Source organism: Teleopsis dalmanni, unplaced genomic scaffold (genome assembly GCF_002237135.1).
Source record: "Teleopsis dalmanni isolate 2A unplaced genomic scaffold, ASM223713v2 unscaffolded_contig_0139, whole genome shotgun sequence".
NCBI lineage: Eukaryota > Metazoa > Arthropoda > Insecta > Diptera > Diopsidae > Teleopsis > Teleopsis dalmanni.
In genome coordinates, this window is record NW_024031521.1 from 1 (window position 1) to 18,112 (window position 18,112).

The 18,112-nt window shown below is 36.8% G+C and overlaps 1 protein-coding gene across 1 annotated transcript; it reads left to right on the top strand.

Moving 5' to 3' along the window:
* Positions 1 to 17,665: 17,665 nt before the first annotated feature.
* On the top strand, positions 17,666 to 18,075 carry LOC119663118 (uncharacterized protein K02A2.6-like; the record flags this gene model as incomplete). The annotated part of the gene is made up of 1 exon (XM_038072774.1): positions 17,666 to 18,075. A coding segment is annotated over exon 1 (410 nt), but the record flags the coding sequence as incomplete, so codon positions are not given.
* Positions 18,076 to 18,112: the final 37 nt, after the last annotated feature.

An 18,112-nucleotide genomic window follows, 5' to 3' on the forward strand; every position in this document is an offset into this window, starting at 1 on the left:
TAATCAAACTTAAAATAAACGGTTCGGATTAGTCCGAAACACAGAATATAATGAATAACTCATTAATTGGTGTCCAACGGAAAAAAATCAGATTTGCGGAAAATAATCAAAATAATTAAAAATATTTAAAAGTATACTATAAGTGGAAAATGTTAAAATAATTAAATGAAAACGCATTTCAATCTAATGCATATCCAAATTTTTACGTGATCATTTCGAAATCACTCCAAAGTGCAGATTTGTTAAGTTTCATATTAAATCTATTATCATTGTATCAATTATTATAATTGTTTTCTTATTATTGTATTATTATTGTCAATTATTATAATTGTATTCTTATTAGTGCATTAATTATATGTGTACATAAGTACCTAAATTAGTTCTTATGTTGTTTTTGTTGTTGGTGTTTATTTGTGTTATCAAACATTTTTAGCAATGTTGCTGGCTCTCACAACTAAATATTCGCCCGCTAGCAGCGTGCCAGACGTAACATGATCATCTTCACACGCCACTGTGCAAGGTTGATAAGCATTATGTTCATTTTCTTTTATCGTGTGTTCGTTGTGAGTTGCAGCAATAGGCAAGCCGCTGCGACAATTCTGTTGTTCCCACAGGTGCAATATGAGTTGGCGCATGGCTTCAGTGATAACACATTTAAGTCACCAAATTTGTGAAGCAGGTTGATATATGGCAAAATACATATATCAGCTTGCTGATTGCATTAAATAGTATAAGCATAGGTAATGCACATATTTCCCACGAATGCCCTTGGCCTTGAATGTTCAAAGTCCATCGGATAACAAATCGTGGGAACTGGGTGCATTTCCTCCTTTACCATAAGCTTAGTGTTAAGAATTTTGTATAAAAGCACAACATTTTTAATAAACATTTGATTCAATTTAACAACCTGAATACAACCAAGTGTTTTCTTTTGGTTTAAGTGCCTAAAAGAACCTTGAGCAAAGTCGGTTTATGTGCCGAATTTGAAAATCAATAAACAAATAAATATCTATATATATATTTACATATATATCTAGATATCTATAAATTACGTAACTGGTTCATGTGCCGGATTACGTAAGTGAATTACTAAGCTGGTTAAAGTGCCGGATTAGTGAATCCGTATCAGACTAGATACGGAGGATAACATATCGTGAAAAGCTAAGCTGGTTCAAGTGCCGGATTAGCTTCAGTCCGTATCAAACTAGGTACGGATCATAACATTTTTGGTGACCCCGACGTGATTTATCACGCATCAGTGGACATACACGTGATATCACGCATCAGTATTGTCATTTGTGGACATACACGTGATCTATCACGCATCAGTATTGTCATTCACGCAGCAGTATTGTCATTTGTGGACATACACGCATCATTGTTGTCATTCAGTGGACATACACGTGATATCACGCATCAGTATTGTCATTTGTGGGCATACACGTGATCTATCACGCATCAGTATTGTCATTCACGCAGCAGTATTGTCATTTGTGGACATACACGCATCATTGTTGTCATTTGGTGACATACACGTATTAACATTTCAACAATCAATTTTCTGGTGACCATGGAGGACCTTATCAACCAACAGGCTGAAACAGGTGCTGAAATCCAGAACATCATAAGAAACTTCAAGAAGGATGGTCAGGCAAGGAAAACCCAGGCGTACTATGAAGAACGACTGAAGCGTTTAAACTCAGCGTGGGAGTCCTTCGATGAAGTCGACAGTAAAATTCAGAGTCTTGATTCAATTCCAGTCGGACACGACTACATAAAAAAGGAATATTATCAAGAGATCCTGAATATTTACAAACAGTACAGCCGACAATTTGAAGCGGCCATTCAACAATTCAACCAAGAAGAAATAGTCGAGCCTGTAACTGTTCCATCAACATCAAGATTTGATGTTGGACACACAGATGATCCAGCGTGCGGCCCTGATCCACAGATTCAAGGGCTCATCAACAAACAACGCGCAATATCATGTTCATTATTGCGGCTCATCAATGGCGTCAAGCGCATAGACGAGCAACAGCCTCTGTCATATTACCAAGTAAATATTGACAGAATTAACAAATTATGGCAAGAAATTGAAGCCGTTAATTTTAAAATCTGGGAAATACATTCCAATCCAATAGGAGTTGGATATGATATCCAGAAATATATTGAACTAGAAGAAGAAGTTCAAAATGTGCTGGTGTCACTAACATCAAAGGTGACATCAAATCAACAGCAACCGCCTCTCGTTGCGGAAAAGGTGCAAGTTAGGTTACCTAACATAACAATTCCGAAGTTTGACGGAACATATACCAAGTGGATGGAGTTCGACAACTTGTTCACAGAAATGATCCACAACACTCAGTTGCCAGACGCACAGAAGATGTGGTATTTAAAAAATCATTTAACTGGAGATGCAGCAGGATTAGTAGCACATCTAGCTCTAACCAATCAAAACTATGCAACAGCATGGCAGATATTGAAGGAACGGTATGACAATAAAAGAATTATCGTTTCGTCCATCATCCAGAAACTCATGGATCAAGCAACTGTGAAGGGTTCAGCAGCGAATGACATTCGGGTCATACATGACTGTACACTGGAAGGGTTATTGGCATTAAACAATTTGGGCATTGACACCAGTTCCTGGGGTCCAATATTGTTATATGTACTAACTCAAAAATTGGATAAACAAACTAGACTGCTATATGAACAGTCTCTAGTGCATCCGCGCGAATTACAATCAATTGATGATTTTCTGCTATTTCTGGAAAAGCGATTTCAATCATTGGAAAGTGTCTATCCAAATCAACCAGCAGTCAAAGTAGTGACAGCAACAGTAACTACAAACAATACGCTATCGTGCAAGATGTGTCACCTCAATGGCCATCAAATTTACCAGTGTGACAAGTTCTTGGCATTATCAGTTGTTGATCGTGTCTCCGCAGCACAACGGTTGAAATTGTGTTTCAATTGTCTTCGCAGCGGACATAGAACAAGTGATTGCAACAGCAGGCATTGCGTCAAATGCAATAAAGCGCACAACACATTACTCCATCTTCAGTACAATGTAAAGGCGCCAACAACTGGCGCACCTGAAGACCACTTCCTCCAATCAAGAAGAAGCTGCTGCTGTTTTAACTACAGCACTGTCAACAAAACCATATGTGTTGCTTGGGACCGCCAAGGTCAATATTAATTCAAATACTGGCGAAGCAATTGAATGCAGAGCCATTCTGGATTCTGGTTCTCAAATGAACCTAATGTCAGAAAACCTGGCCAAAAAATTACAACTACAGCTAAATCCAAACCCAATATGGATCACAGGAATTGGCACAGGTAAAAGAAGGGCAAACCATCAGGTCACTGCCAACATCTCGTCACGTACCACTAATTTCAACATAAAATTGAAAGCAGTTGTAATGGAAAAAATTACCTCACCTCTACCAAACAAATCGTTCGACATATCTCAGTGGCCGATCCCCAGCAACATCAAACTCGCCGATTCCGAGTTTAATGTAAACAGTGATGTCGATTTATTAATAGGTGCCGAGCATTTCTATTCGTTAATATCAAGAGGTCAAATTCATATGACCAACAATTTACCAGTATTACAGAATACCGTGCTTGGTTGGGTATGCAGCGGTGCCTTAGGTGGATGTAATCAGGATACAATCACTTGTATAAAGGCCACCGAAAATGAGCAAAAATTAGATAAAGTTGCGAATCATGATGGGCAAGTTGCATATGTCGAGAAAAAACGTGAAGCAACATCTATTGGAAATACTCGTCAAATTAAGGAATCGCCAGTAAATCGAAGTGTGAATACCCATCCAAGAATTAAAGGTAAAATTCGAGTGGCAGATGGTAAAACTAAGAACGGTAGTTTGAAGCGGCCAATACATCAATTGGCACCGGTACCAGCAGAATTACATTCGTCTACCACTTCACATCAACTTCAACCTGAAGAAACGCCACTAAAACGGGCAAAACTCTATGTACTAGCGTTACTCATCATGTTCTATCTACCGCTGATATCTGCTAATGGGATCAGCATCACATCGTTCAATAAAAAGCCTGGGATTCATTTTGAACACATGGGTTCAATCATGAGATCACCAGCAGAATGGACAATCATAGCCTACTATGATATAAGTTTTCTACAGTTAGAGGTCGAATTTATCACAAATGCAACTAACTCATTGGCAACAATATGTGACCAAATGAATGGTTATAACAATTGCTGGGTCTTAATTGACCAATTCAAAATGACAAACTTAGAAATGTTGTCAGCTAGTATGATACTACAACCTAAACGAAAGAAGAGAGGTGCCATAGACATCATTGGTAACGTCGCAAATGCGGTGTTTGGTGTTCTGGATTCTGAATATGCTAAACAAATGGCTCAGACTATCCAATACTTAAAAGACAACGACGATCACCTCATTCATCTATTGAAAAATCAAACGTCAATATTAGATTCTACATTAAACATCATGAAGAAAGATCGCCAACTCGCGCAATCAACTTTCGAATTGACAGTCAAACGGATGACTGATTTACAGAATAAAATACAAAAGGATGAAGATGAGATTTCTCATCTTAAACTTTATCAACTGTTCACCGCAATCGCAACACAATTGCTGAGTGTAACTACCAACGTGCAGTTTTACGAGTCTGCAATTTTAGGCGTTTTAACTGATACCAATCATGGTAAAATCAGTCCGCTTCTGTTGACACCAGTGCAGCTTAATAATGAAATAACTACGATTCGAGAGCATCTCAATCCAACCACGCGTCTGCCAGGGAATACGAGCAACATAGCTGAACTCTATTCATTAATGACCGTTACCAGCGGTCTAGTCGACACCAAAGTTTTGTTTCGGATAACACTGCCAATAGTCAGTGATCAAATATTTGATTTGTTCTCTGTAATTTCAATACCGGGGGTTAAAGACAGCATCTATCAGCAAATAACACCATGTACTACTCTAATAGCATTCACCGCTCACAGGAATGAATATTTCACCATGTCAGACTTACAGTTAAGTCAATGCAGAACGTTACAAGACGATCAGTATTTGTGTAGTAATACCCAAGAAGTATACTCTCCAGGTTCCGGCAAATGTGAGTGTGAACTTGATCTATTTAATAACTATACGGCATCCTGTTCCTGGCAACGTTTTAATATGAATGCATTATGGTTCCAACCGATAGCACGAAATCATTGGGTGTTCGCGACGAGAGAACCTGTGAGGCTAAACGTAGTATGTATCAAAGAGCAGTCACAAATAACATTGCAAGATACTGGATTAATGAAATTACCTCCAGGGTGTGTACTTAAACATACCACAACATCACTATATAGTCATTATACGTTGACTACTCGTTTAAAGTACTCTCATACGAGTTTCCATTCAGGTCCAATGAATACAACAACAGATCAACAACAACATCAGTCACCAAATTGGCAGAACACCAGCATTCCCATGCATGATGATGACATCAATCAGCTGAAAGCGGCTTTAAAGACATTTCAACAACAAGAAGAACTTCCTGCAAATGAAAGAGCACATCATCAACATCATTTTGTTATCGAGTACTTAGCACTTGGACTAAGTATATTAATACTATGCATTATCATAGTTCGATATACGCATAAACGAAGAAAGCGGAACAACAATCCAGTACCTCAACCCCGAACTCGACAACAACAAGCAAAATTCGAAGTAGACGTAGAAGCACAGATTTGACCGAAGTCAACAGGAGGGAGAATGTTAAGTTTCATATTAAATCTATTATCATTGTATCAATTATTATAATTGTTTTCTTATTATTGTATTATTATTGTCAATTATTATAATTGTATTCTTATTAGTGCATTAATTATATGTGTACATAAGTACCTAAATTAGTTCTTATGTTGTTTTTGTTGTTGGTGTTTATTTGTGTTATCAAACATTTAGCAATGTTGCTGGCTCTCACAACTAAATATTCGCACGCTAGCAGCGTGCCAGACGTAACATGATCATCTTCACACGCCACTGTGCAAGGTTGATAAGCATTATGTTCATTTTCTTTTATCGTGTGTTCGTTGTGAGTTGCAGCAATAGGCAAGCCGCTGCGACAATTCTGTTGTTCCCACAGGTGCAATATGAGTTGGCGCATGGCTTCATTGATAACACATTTAAGTCACCAAATTTGTAAAGCAGGTTGATATATGGCAAAATACATATATCAGCTTGCTGGTTGCATTAAATAGTATAAGCATAGGTAATGCACATATTTCCCACGAATGCCCTTGGCCTTGAATGTTCAAAGTCCATCGGATAACAAATCGTGGGAACTGGGTGCATTTCCTCCTTTACCATAAGCTTAGTGTTAAGAATTTTGTATAAAAGCACAACATTTTTAATAAACATTTGATTCAATTTAACAACCTGAATACAACCAAGTGTTTTCTTTTGGTTTAAGTGCCTAAAAGAACCTTGAGCAAAGTCGGTTTATGTGCCGAATTTGAAAATCAATAAACAAATAAATATCTATATATATATTTACATATATATCTAGATATCTATAAATTACGTAACTGGTTCATGTGCCGGATTACGTAAGTGAATTACTAAGCTGGTTAAAGTGCCGGATTAGTGAATCCGTATCAGACTAGATACGGAGGATAACATATCGTGAAAAGCTAAGCTGGTTCAAGTGCCGGATTAGCTTCAGTCCGTATCAAACTAGGTACGGATCATAACATTTTTGGTGACCCCGACGTGATTTATCACGCATCAGTGGACATACACGTGATATCACGCATCAGTATTGTCAGTTGTGGACATACACGTGATCTATCGCGCATCAGTATTGTCATTCACGCAGCAGTATTGTCATTTGTGGACATACACGCATCATTGTTGTCATTCAGTGGACATACACGTGATATCACGCATCAGTATTGTCATTTGTGGACATACACGTGATCTATCACGCATCAGTATTGTCATTCACGCAGCAGTATTGTCATTTGTGGACATACACGCATCATTGTTGTCATTTGGTGACATACACGTATTAACATTTCAACAATCAATTTTCTGGTGACCATGGAGGACCTTATCAACCAACAGGCTGAAACAGGTGCTGAAATCCAGAACATCATAAGAAACTTCAAGAAGGATGGTCAGGCAAGGAAAACCCAGGCCTACTATGAAGAACGACTGAAGCGTTTAAACTCAGCGTGGGAGTCCTTCGATGAAGTCGACAGTAAAATTCAGAGTCTTGATTCAATTCCAGTCGAACACGACTACATAAAAAAGGAATATTATCAAGAGATCCTGAATATTTACAAACAGTACAGCCGACAATTTGAAGCGGCCATTCAACAATTCAACCAAGAAGAGATAGTCGAGCCTGTAACTGTTCCATCAACATCAAGATTTAATGTTGGACACACAGATGATCCAGCGTGCGGCCCTGATCCACAGATTCAAGGGCTCATCAACAAACAACGCGCAATATCATGTTCATTATTGCGGCTCATCAATGGCGTCAAGCGCATGTACGAGCAACAGCCTCTGTCATATTACCAAGTAAATATTGACAGAATTAACAAATTATGGCAAGAAATTGAAGCCGTTAATTTTAAAATCTGGGAAATACATTCCAATCCAATAGGAGTTGGATATGATATCCAGAAATATATTGAACTAGAAGAAGAAGTTCAAAATGTGCTGGTGTCACTAACATCAAAGGTGACATCAAATCAACAGCAACCGCCTCTCGTTGCGGAAAAGGTGCAAGTTAGGTTACCTAACATAACAATTCCGAAGTTTGACGGAACATATACCAAGTGGATGGAGTTCGACAACTTGTTCACAGAAATGATCCACAACACTCAGTTGCCAGACGCACAGAAGATGTGGTATTTAAAAAATCATTTAACTGGAGATGCAGCAGGATTAGTAGCAAATCTAGCTCTAACCAATCAAAACTATGCAACAGCATGGCAGATATTGAAGGAACGGTATGACAATAAAAGAATTATCGTTTCGTCCATCATCCAGAAACTCATGAATCAAGCAACTGTGAAGGGTTCAGCAGCGAATGACATTCGGGTCATACATGACTGTACACTGGAAGGGTTATTGGCATTAAACAATTTGGGCATTGACACCAGTTCCTGGGGTCCAATATTGTTATATGTACTAACTCAAAAATTGGATAAACAAACTAGACTGCTATATGAACAGTCTCTAGTGCATCCGCGCGAATTACAATCAATTGATGATTTTCTGCTATTTCTGGAAAAGCGATTTCAATCATTGGAAAGTGTCTATCCAAATCAACCAGCAGTCAAAGTAGTGACAGCAACAGTAACTACAAACAATACGCTATCTTGCAAGATGTGTCACCTCAATGGCCATCAAATTCACCAGTGTGACAAGTTCTTGGCATTATCAGTTCCTGATCGTGTCTCCGCAGCACAACGGTTGAAATTGTGTTTCAATTGTCTTCGCAGCGGACATAGAACAAGTGATTGCAACAGCAGGCATTGCGTCAAATGCAATAAAGCGCACAACACATTACTCCATCTTCAGTACAATGTAAAGGCGCCAACAACTGGCACACCTGAATTCACCAACATCAACGCGGCTGTATCCAAGAAGACCACTTCCTCCAATCAAGAAGAAGCTGCTGCTGTTTTAACTACAGCACTGTCAACAAAACCATATGTGTTGCTTGGGACCGCCAAGGTCAATATTAATTCAAATACTGGCGAAGCAATTGAATGCAGAGCCATTCTGGATTCTGGTTCTCAAATGAACCTAATGTCAGAAAACCTGGCCAAAAAATTACAACTACAGCTAAATCCAAATCCAATATGGATCACAGGAATTGGCACAGGTAAAAGAAGGGCAAACCATCAGGTCACTGCCGACATCTCGTCACGTACCACTAATTTCAACATAAAATTGAAAGCAGTTGTAATGGAAAAAATTACCTCACCTCTACCAAACAAATCGTTCGACATATCTCATTGGCCGATCCCCAAAAACATCAAACTCGCCGATTCCGAGTTTAATGTAAACAGTGATGTCGATTTATTAATAGGTGCCGAGCATTTCTATTCGTTAATATCAAGAGGTCAAATTCATATGATCAACAATTTACCAGTATTACAGAATACCGTGCTTGGTTGCGTATGCAGCGGTGCCTTAGGTGGATGTAATCAGGATACAATCACTTGTATAAAGGCCACCGACAATGAGCAAAAATTAGATAAAGTTGCGAATCATGATGGGCAAGTTACATATGTCGAGAAAAAACGTGAAGCAACATCTATTGGAAATACTCGTCAAATTAAGGAATCGCCAGTAAATCGAAGTGTGAATACCCATCCAAGAATTAAAGGTAAAATTCGAGTGGCAGATGGTAAAACTAAGAACGGTAGTTTGAAGCGGCCAATACATCAATTGGCACCGGTACCAGCAGAATTACATTCGTCTACCACTTCACACCAACTTCAACCTGAAGAAACGCCACTAAAACGGGCAAAACTCTATGTACTAGCGTTACTCATTATGTTCTATCTACCGATGATATCTGCTAATGGGATCAGCATCACATCGTTCAATAAAAAGCCTGGGATTCATTTTGAACACATGGGTTCAATCATGAGATCACCAGCAGAATGGACAATCATAGCCTACTATGATATAAGTTTTCTACAGTTAGAGGTCGAATTTATCACAAATGCAACTAACTCATTGGCAACCATATGTGACCAAATGAATGGTTATAACAATTGCTGGGTCTTAATTGACCAATTCAAAATGACAAACTTAGAAATGTTGTCGGCGAGTATGGTACTACAACCTAAACGAAAGAAGAGAGGTGCCATAGACATCATTGGTAACGTCGCAAATGCGGTGTTTGGTGTTCTGGATTCTGAATATGCTAAACAAATGGCTCAGACTATCCAACACTTAAAAGACAACGACGATCACCTCATTCATCTATTGAAAAATCAAACGTCAATATTAGATTCTACATTAAACATCATGAAGAAAGATCGCCAACTCGCGCAATCAACTTTCGAATTGACAGTCAAACGGATGACTGATTTACAGAATAAAATACAAAAGGATGAAGATGAGATTTCTCATCTTAAACTTTATCAACTGTTCACCGCAATCGCAACACAATTGCTGAGTGTAACTACCAACGTGCAGTTTTACGAGTCTGCAATTTTAGGCGTTTTAACTGATACCAATCATGGTAAAATCAGTCCGCTTCTGTTGACACCAGTGCAGCTTAATAATGAAATAACTACGATTCGAGAGCATCTCAATCCAACCACGCGTCTGCCAGGGAATACGAGCAACATAGCTGAACTCTATTCATTAATGACCGTTACCAGCGGTCTAGTCGACACCAAAGTTCTGTTTCGGATAACACTGCCAATAGTCAGTGATCAAATATTTGATTTGTTCTCTGTAATTCCAATACCGGGGGTTAAAGACAGCATCTATCAGCAAATAACACCATGTACTACTCTAATAGCATTCACCGCTCACAGGAATGAATATCTCACCATGTCAGACTTACAGTTAAGTCAATGCAGAACGTTACAAGACGATCAGTATTTGTGTAGTAATACCCAAGAAGTATACTCTCCAGGTTCCGGCAAATGTGAGTGTGAACTTGATCTATTTAATAACTATACGGCATCCTGTTCCTGGCAACGTTTTAATATGAATGCATTATGGTTCCAACCGATAGCACGAAATCATTGGGTGTTCGCGAATAGAGAACCTGTGAGGCTAAACGTAGTATGTATCAAAGAGCAGTCACAAATAACATTGCAAGACACTGGATTAATGGAATTACCTCCAGGGTGTGTACTTAAACATACCACAACATCACTATATAGTCATTATACGTTGACTACTCGTTTAAAGTACTCTCATACGAGTTTCCATTCAGGTCCAATGAATACAACAACATATCAACAACAACATCAGTCACCAAATTGGCAGAACACCAGTGTTCCCATGCATGATGATGACATCAATCAGCTGAAAGCGGCTTTAAAGACATTTCAACAACAAGAAGAACTTCCTACAAATGAAAGAGCACATCATCAACATCATTTTGTTATCGAGTACTTAGCACTTGGACTAAGTATATTAATACTATGCACTATCATAGTTCGATATACGCATAAACGAAGAAAGCGGAACAACAATCCAGTACCTCAACCCCGAACTCGACGACAACAATCAAAATTCGAAGTAGACGTAGAAGCACAGATTTGACCGAAGTCAACAGGAGGGAGAATGTTAAGTTTCATATTAAATCTATTATCATTGTATCAATTATTATAATTGTTTTCTTATTATTGTATTATTATTGTCAATTATTATAATTGTATTCTTATTAGTGCATTAATTATATGTGTACATAAGTACCTAAATTAGTTCTTATGTTGTTTTTGTTGTTGGTGTTTATTTGTGTTATCAAACATTTAGCAATGTTGCTGGCTCTCACAACTAAATATTCGCACGCTAGCAGCGTGCCAGACGTAACATGATCATCTTCACACGCCACTGTGCAAGGTTGATAAGCATTATGTTCATTTTCTTTTATCGTGTGTTCGTTGTGAGTTGCAGCAATAGGCAAGCCACTGCGACAATTCTGTTGTTCCCACAGGTGCAATATGAGTTGGCGCATGGCTTCAGTGATAACACATTTAAGTCACCAAATTTGTGAAGCAGGTTGATATATGGCAAAATACATATATCAGCTTGCTGGTTGCATTAAATAGTATAAGCATAGGTAATGCACATATTTCCCACGAATGCCCTTGGCCTTGAATGTTCAAAGTCCATCGGATAACAAATCGTGGGAACTGGGTGCATTTCCTCCTTTACCATAAGCTTAGTGTTAAGAATTTTGTATAAAAGCACAACATTTTTAATAAACATTTGATTCAATTTAACAACCTGAATACAACCAAGTGTTTTCTTTTGGTTTAAGTGCCTAAAAGAACCTTGAGCAAAGTCGGTTTATGTGCCGAATTTGAAAATCAATAATAAAAATAAAATAAACATATAAATATCTATATATATATTTACATATATATCTAGATATCTATAAATTACGTAACTGGTTCATGTGCCGGATTACGTAAGTGAATTACTAAGCTGGTTAAAGTGCCGGATTAGTGAATCCGTATCAGACTAGATACGGAGGATAACATATCGTGAAAAGCTAAGCTGGTTCAAGTGCCGGATTAGCTTAAGTCCGTATCAAACTAGGTACGGATCATAACACATATATAACGGATGGACTACTCCTCAGTTGGCAGATACATATGCCACTAAAACAGCAGTGAAAGCAATTATTAAAAACACAAGCAAGTTAAGTTGATTATGGAATCGGGACAATTCAACAATTATATATATATATTCTTCTAAAAAACAATGAATCATCATTTATAGTCGACACAGGTGTGGATATATCAATAATAAAAGCGGAACAGATTTCAAACTTGCGTAAACTATTTACGCAGGACACGACAAGTCTGCATAGATCAAGGTAAAACAAAAACAACTGGGAAAATAGACACTGATTTAAAATTTAATAATATATTAATCCCACATGAATTCCATGTGGTAAATAATAACTTTTCTATTCCGACTGATGGTATAATTGGTTCAGACTTTATCAAAAAATACAATTGTATTCTTGACTACTATCAAAATCAAGACTAGATAATAGTAAGACCAGACAATTTCAATGTCAAATGGCGATATTATAGCAATACCGTCGAGAACCGAAGTCATTAGACAATTTAATATTGACACTGCAGAAGAGAGGATTTAATTCCAAAACAAAATTCAAAAAAGAATATATATAGCAAACCCGTAATGTGATTAGTTTTTTCTGTGCAAATGCCTTGGCAGCACTCGTATCAACAGTAAAAGCGGAACATATGTTAACAGTGAAATATTATCATATAATTTTATATTATTTTAAATGCCAAGACAAAGTGAAAAAAATAAATTAATAAATACTTTAGAAAAAATAATCATTGAGGAATTAAATTCTGTTGAAGAATTTGGAGATAGCGGTAATTTCCTATTTGAATTTGTACATATATTTAAATAAAAAGTTGCGTGTTTTCTATGTTAATAGAAATAATGGAGAAGAAAGTTGACGTTATAGAAGATTTCTTGGTTTATATGGCCATCGCGAAATCGTCACGGTATGCTGTCCCACACATAATGCATTCTGTGTCGAAGTGTGATACATTTTTAACAGATGCATTGTTGCAAATGCCTGAGTTTCGGTTTAAACGCTGTATGCGCGTTAATTGGGCAACATTTAGAAAAATACTTAATTCTGTTAAGAATGATGAAGTATTCAATGATGCTCACGCAAGTCAGCAGTTTCCTGTAAAAATGCAACTAATGATAGTATTGTATAGGCTTGGCCCAAGCGGGGTGTTCACACATTTAATTATTGTCAATATATATATCTATATGTAAAACATTTATTGTAAAAGTTGAACATATATGTTGATGTTAGCAATATCCAAATTTTGGCTTTCCTTTGCTTATTTTAATTTGATTAAATGCAGTGGCACTGAACTTTGAATATTTTGCATTACTTTTCTGTTAAGTGCAGTGGCACTGAACTTTGAATATGTAACATATATCAGGGCCAGTACATTGGCATTAATTCTTGGTTGCTAGACACAACAAAAAAATTTTGTTGCATAAGATATGCTGAGCTTGCACTTTGGGCAAGAAAACGGTAGAGGAAAAGAATAAAATTTTGATATTGTTATTGTAATAATTTAGTATTTAAGGCAAAATTTAATTTAATAAAAATCAGATTGAAATCAATATTCGATCTCTCACTTTCATTTCTAGAGGTTTAGTTCAAGTGCTGAAAACTCAACTTTCAAATAAAGAGTTACAGTTAAAGTGCTGTGAACTCAATATCTTAGGTGTTAATACATTAACACGGGGAGAGTGCTTCAATTGGAAAAGTGTCTGCACTCTTTGGTGGCACAATAGAAAATATTACAAGAAGAGTATTTGATGTCATTCTTAAAATGAAAGACAGTTATTTATATTGGCCCAGTAGCGAGGAACGTAACCAAATTATTTCCGAAACAATGCATGAACTGTCGCACTGCATCGGTTACGTGTATTGCACAGAGATAAAATTAGCTGAAAAGCCTACTAAAAATCCAGAAGCATACTTTTTTCGGAAGCAAATTTACAGCTTTAAAGTACAAGTAATTTGCGACAAACAAAAAAAAAATTCGACATATGGTGGTAGGCTGGTAGCGTTCACGACAGAAAATATTTAAGAACTGCTCGTTATTTACGAACCCAAGTAAGTATTTCAGTGACTTGCAATGGATAGCTGGTCATAGTGCTTATAAATGGACGCCAACAGTAGTGACGCCGTTTCGTTTAAATTCGAATGACTTGTCCGAAACTCGTAGGAAAAGATTTAATGCATGGTTTAGCCCTTATCGTATTCGCATTGATCATTGTTTCGGTTTATTAAAAGAGAGGTTCAGCAGTTTAAAAGAACTAAAATTGCAAGTTAAAAGCAATAAGAGCATTCACGAGGCAACGCGTTGGATATATGTTTGCGGTATTTTACGTAATATTACAATACAAGAAAATTGTAGTGATGACTTTCCATTGCCTGGACCTCTTTCTGATAATTCTGCAAATGAAGATGTTCAACCCAATATCACATCTGCGCAAGGAGAAAACAAACGTCGACTCATTTGCGAAATGATAGAAAACAACTCTAATATTTTAAGTAAATCTTATATAGATTTTGTATTTTTATATTACATAAATATAATATTTTAAACTAATAACTAAAACTATTATTTAAAACTATATATATATATATATATATAACTAAAATTTAAAATGAAATCATATAAAAATATCATTTTCCCAACTATTGAAATATTTGTTGTTGTTATTTTCATCAATATCCAACGTTACTTTTACAATTTCTGATTTTTTCAAATCAATTTCATATTTTTTGAGTTCAAGCTCTGGTTTTAATTTTTTCAGCTCCAATTCCTTGTGAGGAATTGGAAGCACTTTTCATTTGAAGTACTTGTCCTCTGTCTAAATCGGCGTATTCCTTCATAATTTTTACTTTCTGTTCCTTCATTTCGATTCTGCGTTGTTGTAACGCAATAATGGAGGATGTAAAATCACGTTGTGCGATGTTGATGGAGTTGGAGAATCTTCCACTGCACTGGCTAAATCGATTTCATTTTGGACATTTGTGGGCATAGCAATGGCTTCTACTTCTACTTCTGGTGGGTTTATAAGACACTCCACAGAAACATCAGATTCGACAATGGTGAAATGTCATACAGCAAATCGAATTTTGGGTATATCTTTAACACAATGTTATCATAATTATTGAAGCACATTTCAAGAATCCATTAAACTTATTACCTGTGATACTTCTCTCCCCCATATCTGCTGTAAGACCAGCGCCAGTGCTCTTCTTCATAGCGGAAATGAAACTTGCCTAGACTTTCCATTTTTATTAATTTGTATATTTATTGTCACTTTATAAGAAATTATTTAAATTTAATGTGATATTACAAAACACTTGTGTTTGCAAAATTGTTTACATATCTTAACACACAATTCAAACAGCTGAGAGAGACAGCTAACAAATTTCTATACAAAAGCTCATTTTAATTTATTATTACATGTTAAAATTTACCTTCTCTGCTTATTGATGCGCACCAAATAAGTAACGGAGACGGTACGTAGACAAGAGAAGCGTTTTTCCTTAGTTTGTTTGCTGAGTGCGTCGCGTATTGTCTCCTCTAACTCCGGGGGCCAAGTGTTACAAATTTCGTTTTGGTACGGCCGCGACGTCTGAGACATTTCTTTTTCAATGGCGCGCCAATCACAGTCTAATTCCAGCACGTCTTCCGAGTTGTTCACCTGAGATATTGGCACGGCATTTTGTGGTGTTGTCAAGTGAGTATCATGGCTGTGTTCGACACTTTGGGTTCTTTTTCTCCAACCGTGAGTCCTTGGCTGTTGCTTGCTTTAAAGCACAAATATTTTTGAAGGAAAACGCAACACCAAAATTTTGCAAAAGCCGACAAATTCTATTTTCGCAATTACACGATTTTAAATCAGAAGTAGAACGTTTAGTAAGAGCAGGCATATGGGAGCAAGTAAAATTTAGCAACTGGGCTTCACCTATTGTTCTGGTACAGAAACCAGACAATTCACTTAGAATCTGTGGAGATTTTAAACTAGCTGTCAATAGCCAGATCGATATCGAACAATATCCATTGCCAACTAGAGAAAGTTTGCTGCATAAACTTCGATGTAATATGTATTTTTCTAAAATTGATTTAAAAGATGCATATCTGCAGATGAAGCTGGATGAAAATTCAAAGTCTATAATGATAGTCAACACGCCCCTAGGGTTATTTCAGTATCAGAGAGTAGTTTAAGGAATAGCTAGTGCACCAGCAATATTTTGAGCAACTTATTCAAGGTGTACAACTCTGCGGTAATTATCTTGATGACATCATCATAACCAACCCAACCATAGAAGAACACTTAGAATGCTTGGAAAAAGTGTTACATATTCTTAAACAAAATGGCATACTTTGTAAAAGAGAGAAATGTTCGTTCCTATGTGACGAAGTAGTGTATTTGGGCCGGCGTATAAGTGCCAATGGTATTTTGCCAGATGAAAGTGGTCTTCGCGCAGTAAACGATTTGAAAAACTCGTTTCTCTGTTTCTTTTTAATGGGAACATGAACAGCAAGAAGCATTTAATTCGTTAAAATTACATATTGTAAATGCAACTCAATTGGCACACTTTCAAGAGCATTTGCCAGTTTTATTAGCATCTGATGCATCTTCATACGGCATCGGCGCTGTCATTTCCTACCAATATCCAGACGGAAGTGAACGGCCAATCGCTTTTACATCAAAAACGTTAAATGCACATCAAGCTAAGTATAGCCAGATTGAAAAAGAAGGTCTTGCAATAATTTTCGCCGTAAAAAAATTTCATCAATATTTATACGGAAGAAAATTTATATTAATTACTGACTATAAACCACTGACTAATATATTTAATCCCAATAAACATTTACCACCTATGACATCAAACCGATTCCAAAGATGGTCCATCATTCTTATGGCTTATTCATACGAAATTAAATATCGCAAATCTACAGAGCATGGTAATGCAGACGCCTTATCTCGCTTGCCCATAGGAACGGATGAATCGTTTGACAAGGAGGAAGACTGTTTTAATATAATTGTTATAAAAACACCAGTATATGCAGCTGTTATTGTAAAGCATTCTAAAAACGACAAAAATCTTCGTAAAGTGATGAATTTTGTAAAATATGGCCTGAAAAACTGGATCACAATGATTCCGATATTAAACCATATTTTAATCGCAAAACTGCATTAAGAGTATGTGATAATTTACTTTGTTTACATACAGATAGTGTCAGAGTTGTTATATCTCAAACGTTAACAAAGCAAATATTAAAACTTTTATATGATGGTCTACCCCAATGGTAGTACGAGAATGAAGCAGTTAGCATGACAACATGTATTGTGGGTCAACATGGATAAGGAAATTGACGATGAAACAGTGCGATATATGTAAAACAAACAATCCATTATGCAAACAAGAATTTGAGAAATGGCTCGCAATGATGCGACCTTGGGAAAGTGTGCATATCGACTTTGCAGGACCATTTTATAACTCGATGTGGTTAATATGTGTCGATGCGTATTCACAATTTCCATTTGTTTGTCAGCTTACAAACAGTGCAACATCCGATACAATAGCAGCTCTATCGTCGATTTTTGCAATAGAGGAGTTACCCGAAACCATTGTTAGCAATAATGGTCCCCAACTAACTGTTAAAAAGTTTGCAATTTTTTGTAAAAGCCATGGGATAAAGCATGTTACGACTGCATTATTTCATCTGGCTTCTAATGGATTAGCTGAAAGGTTCGTTAGAACTTTTAAAACAGGAATGCTGAAAAAT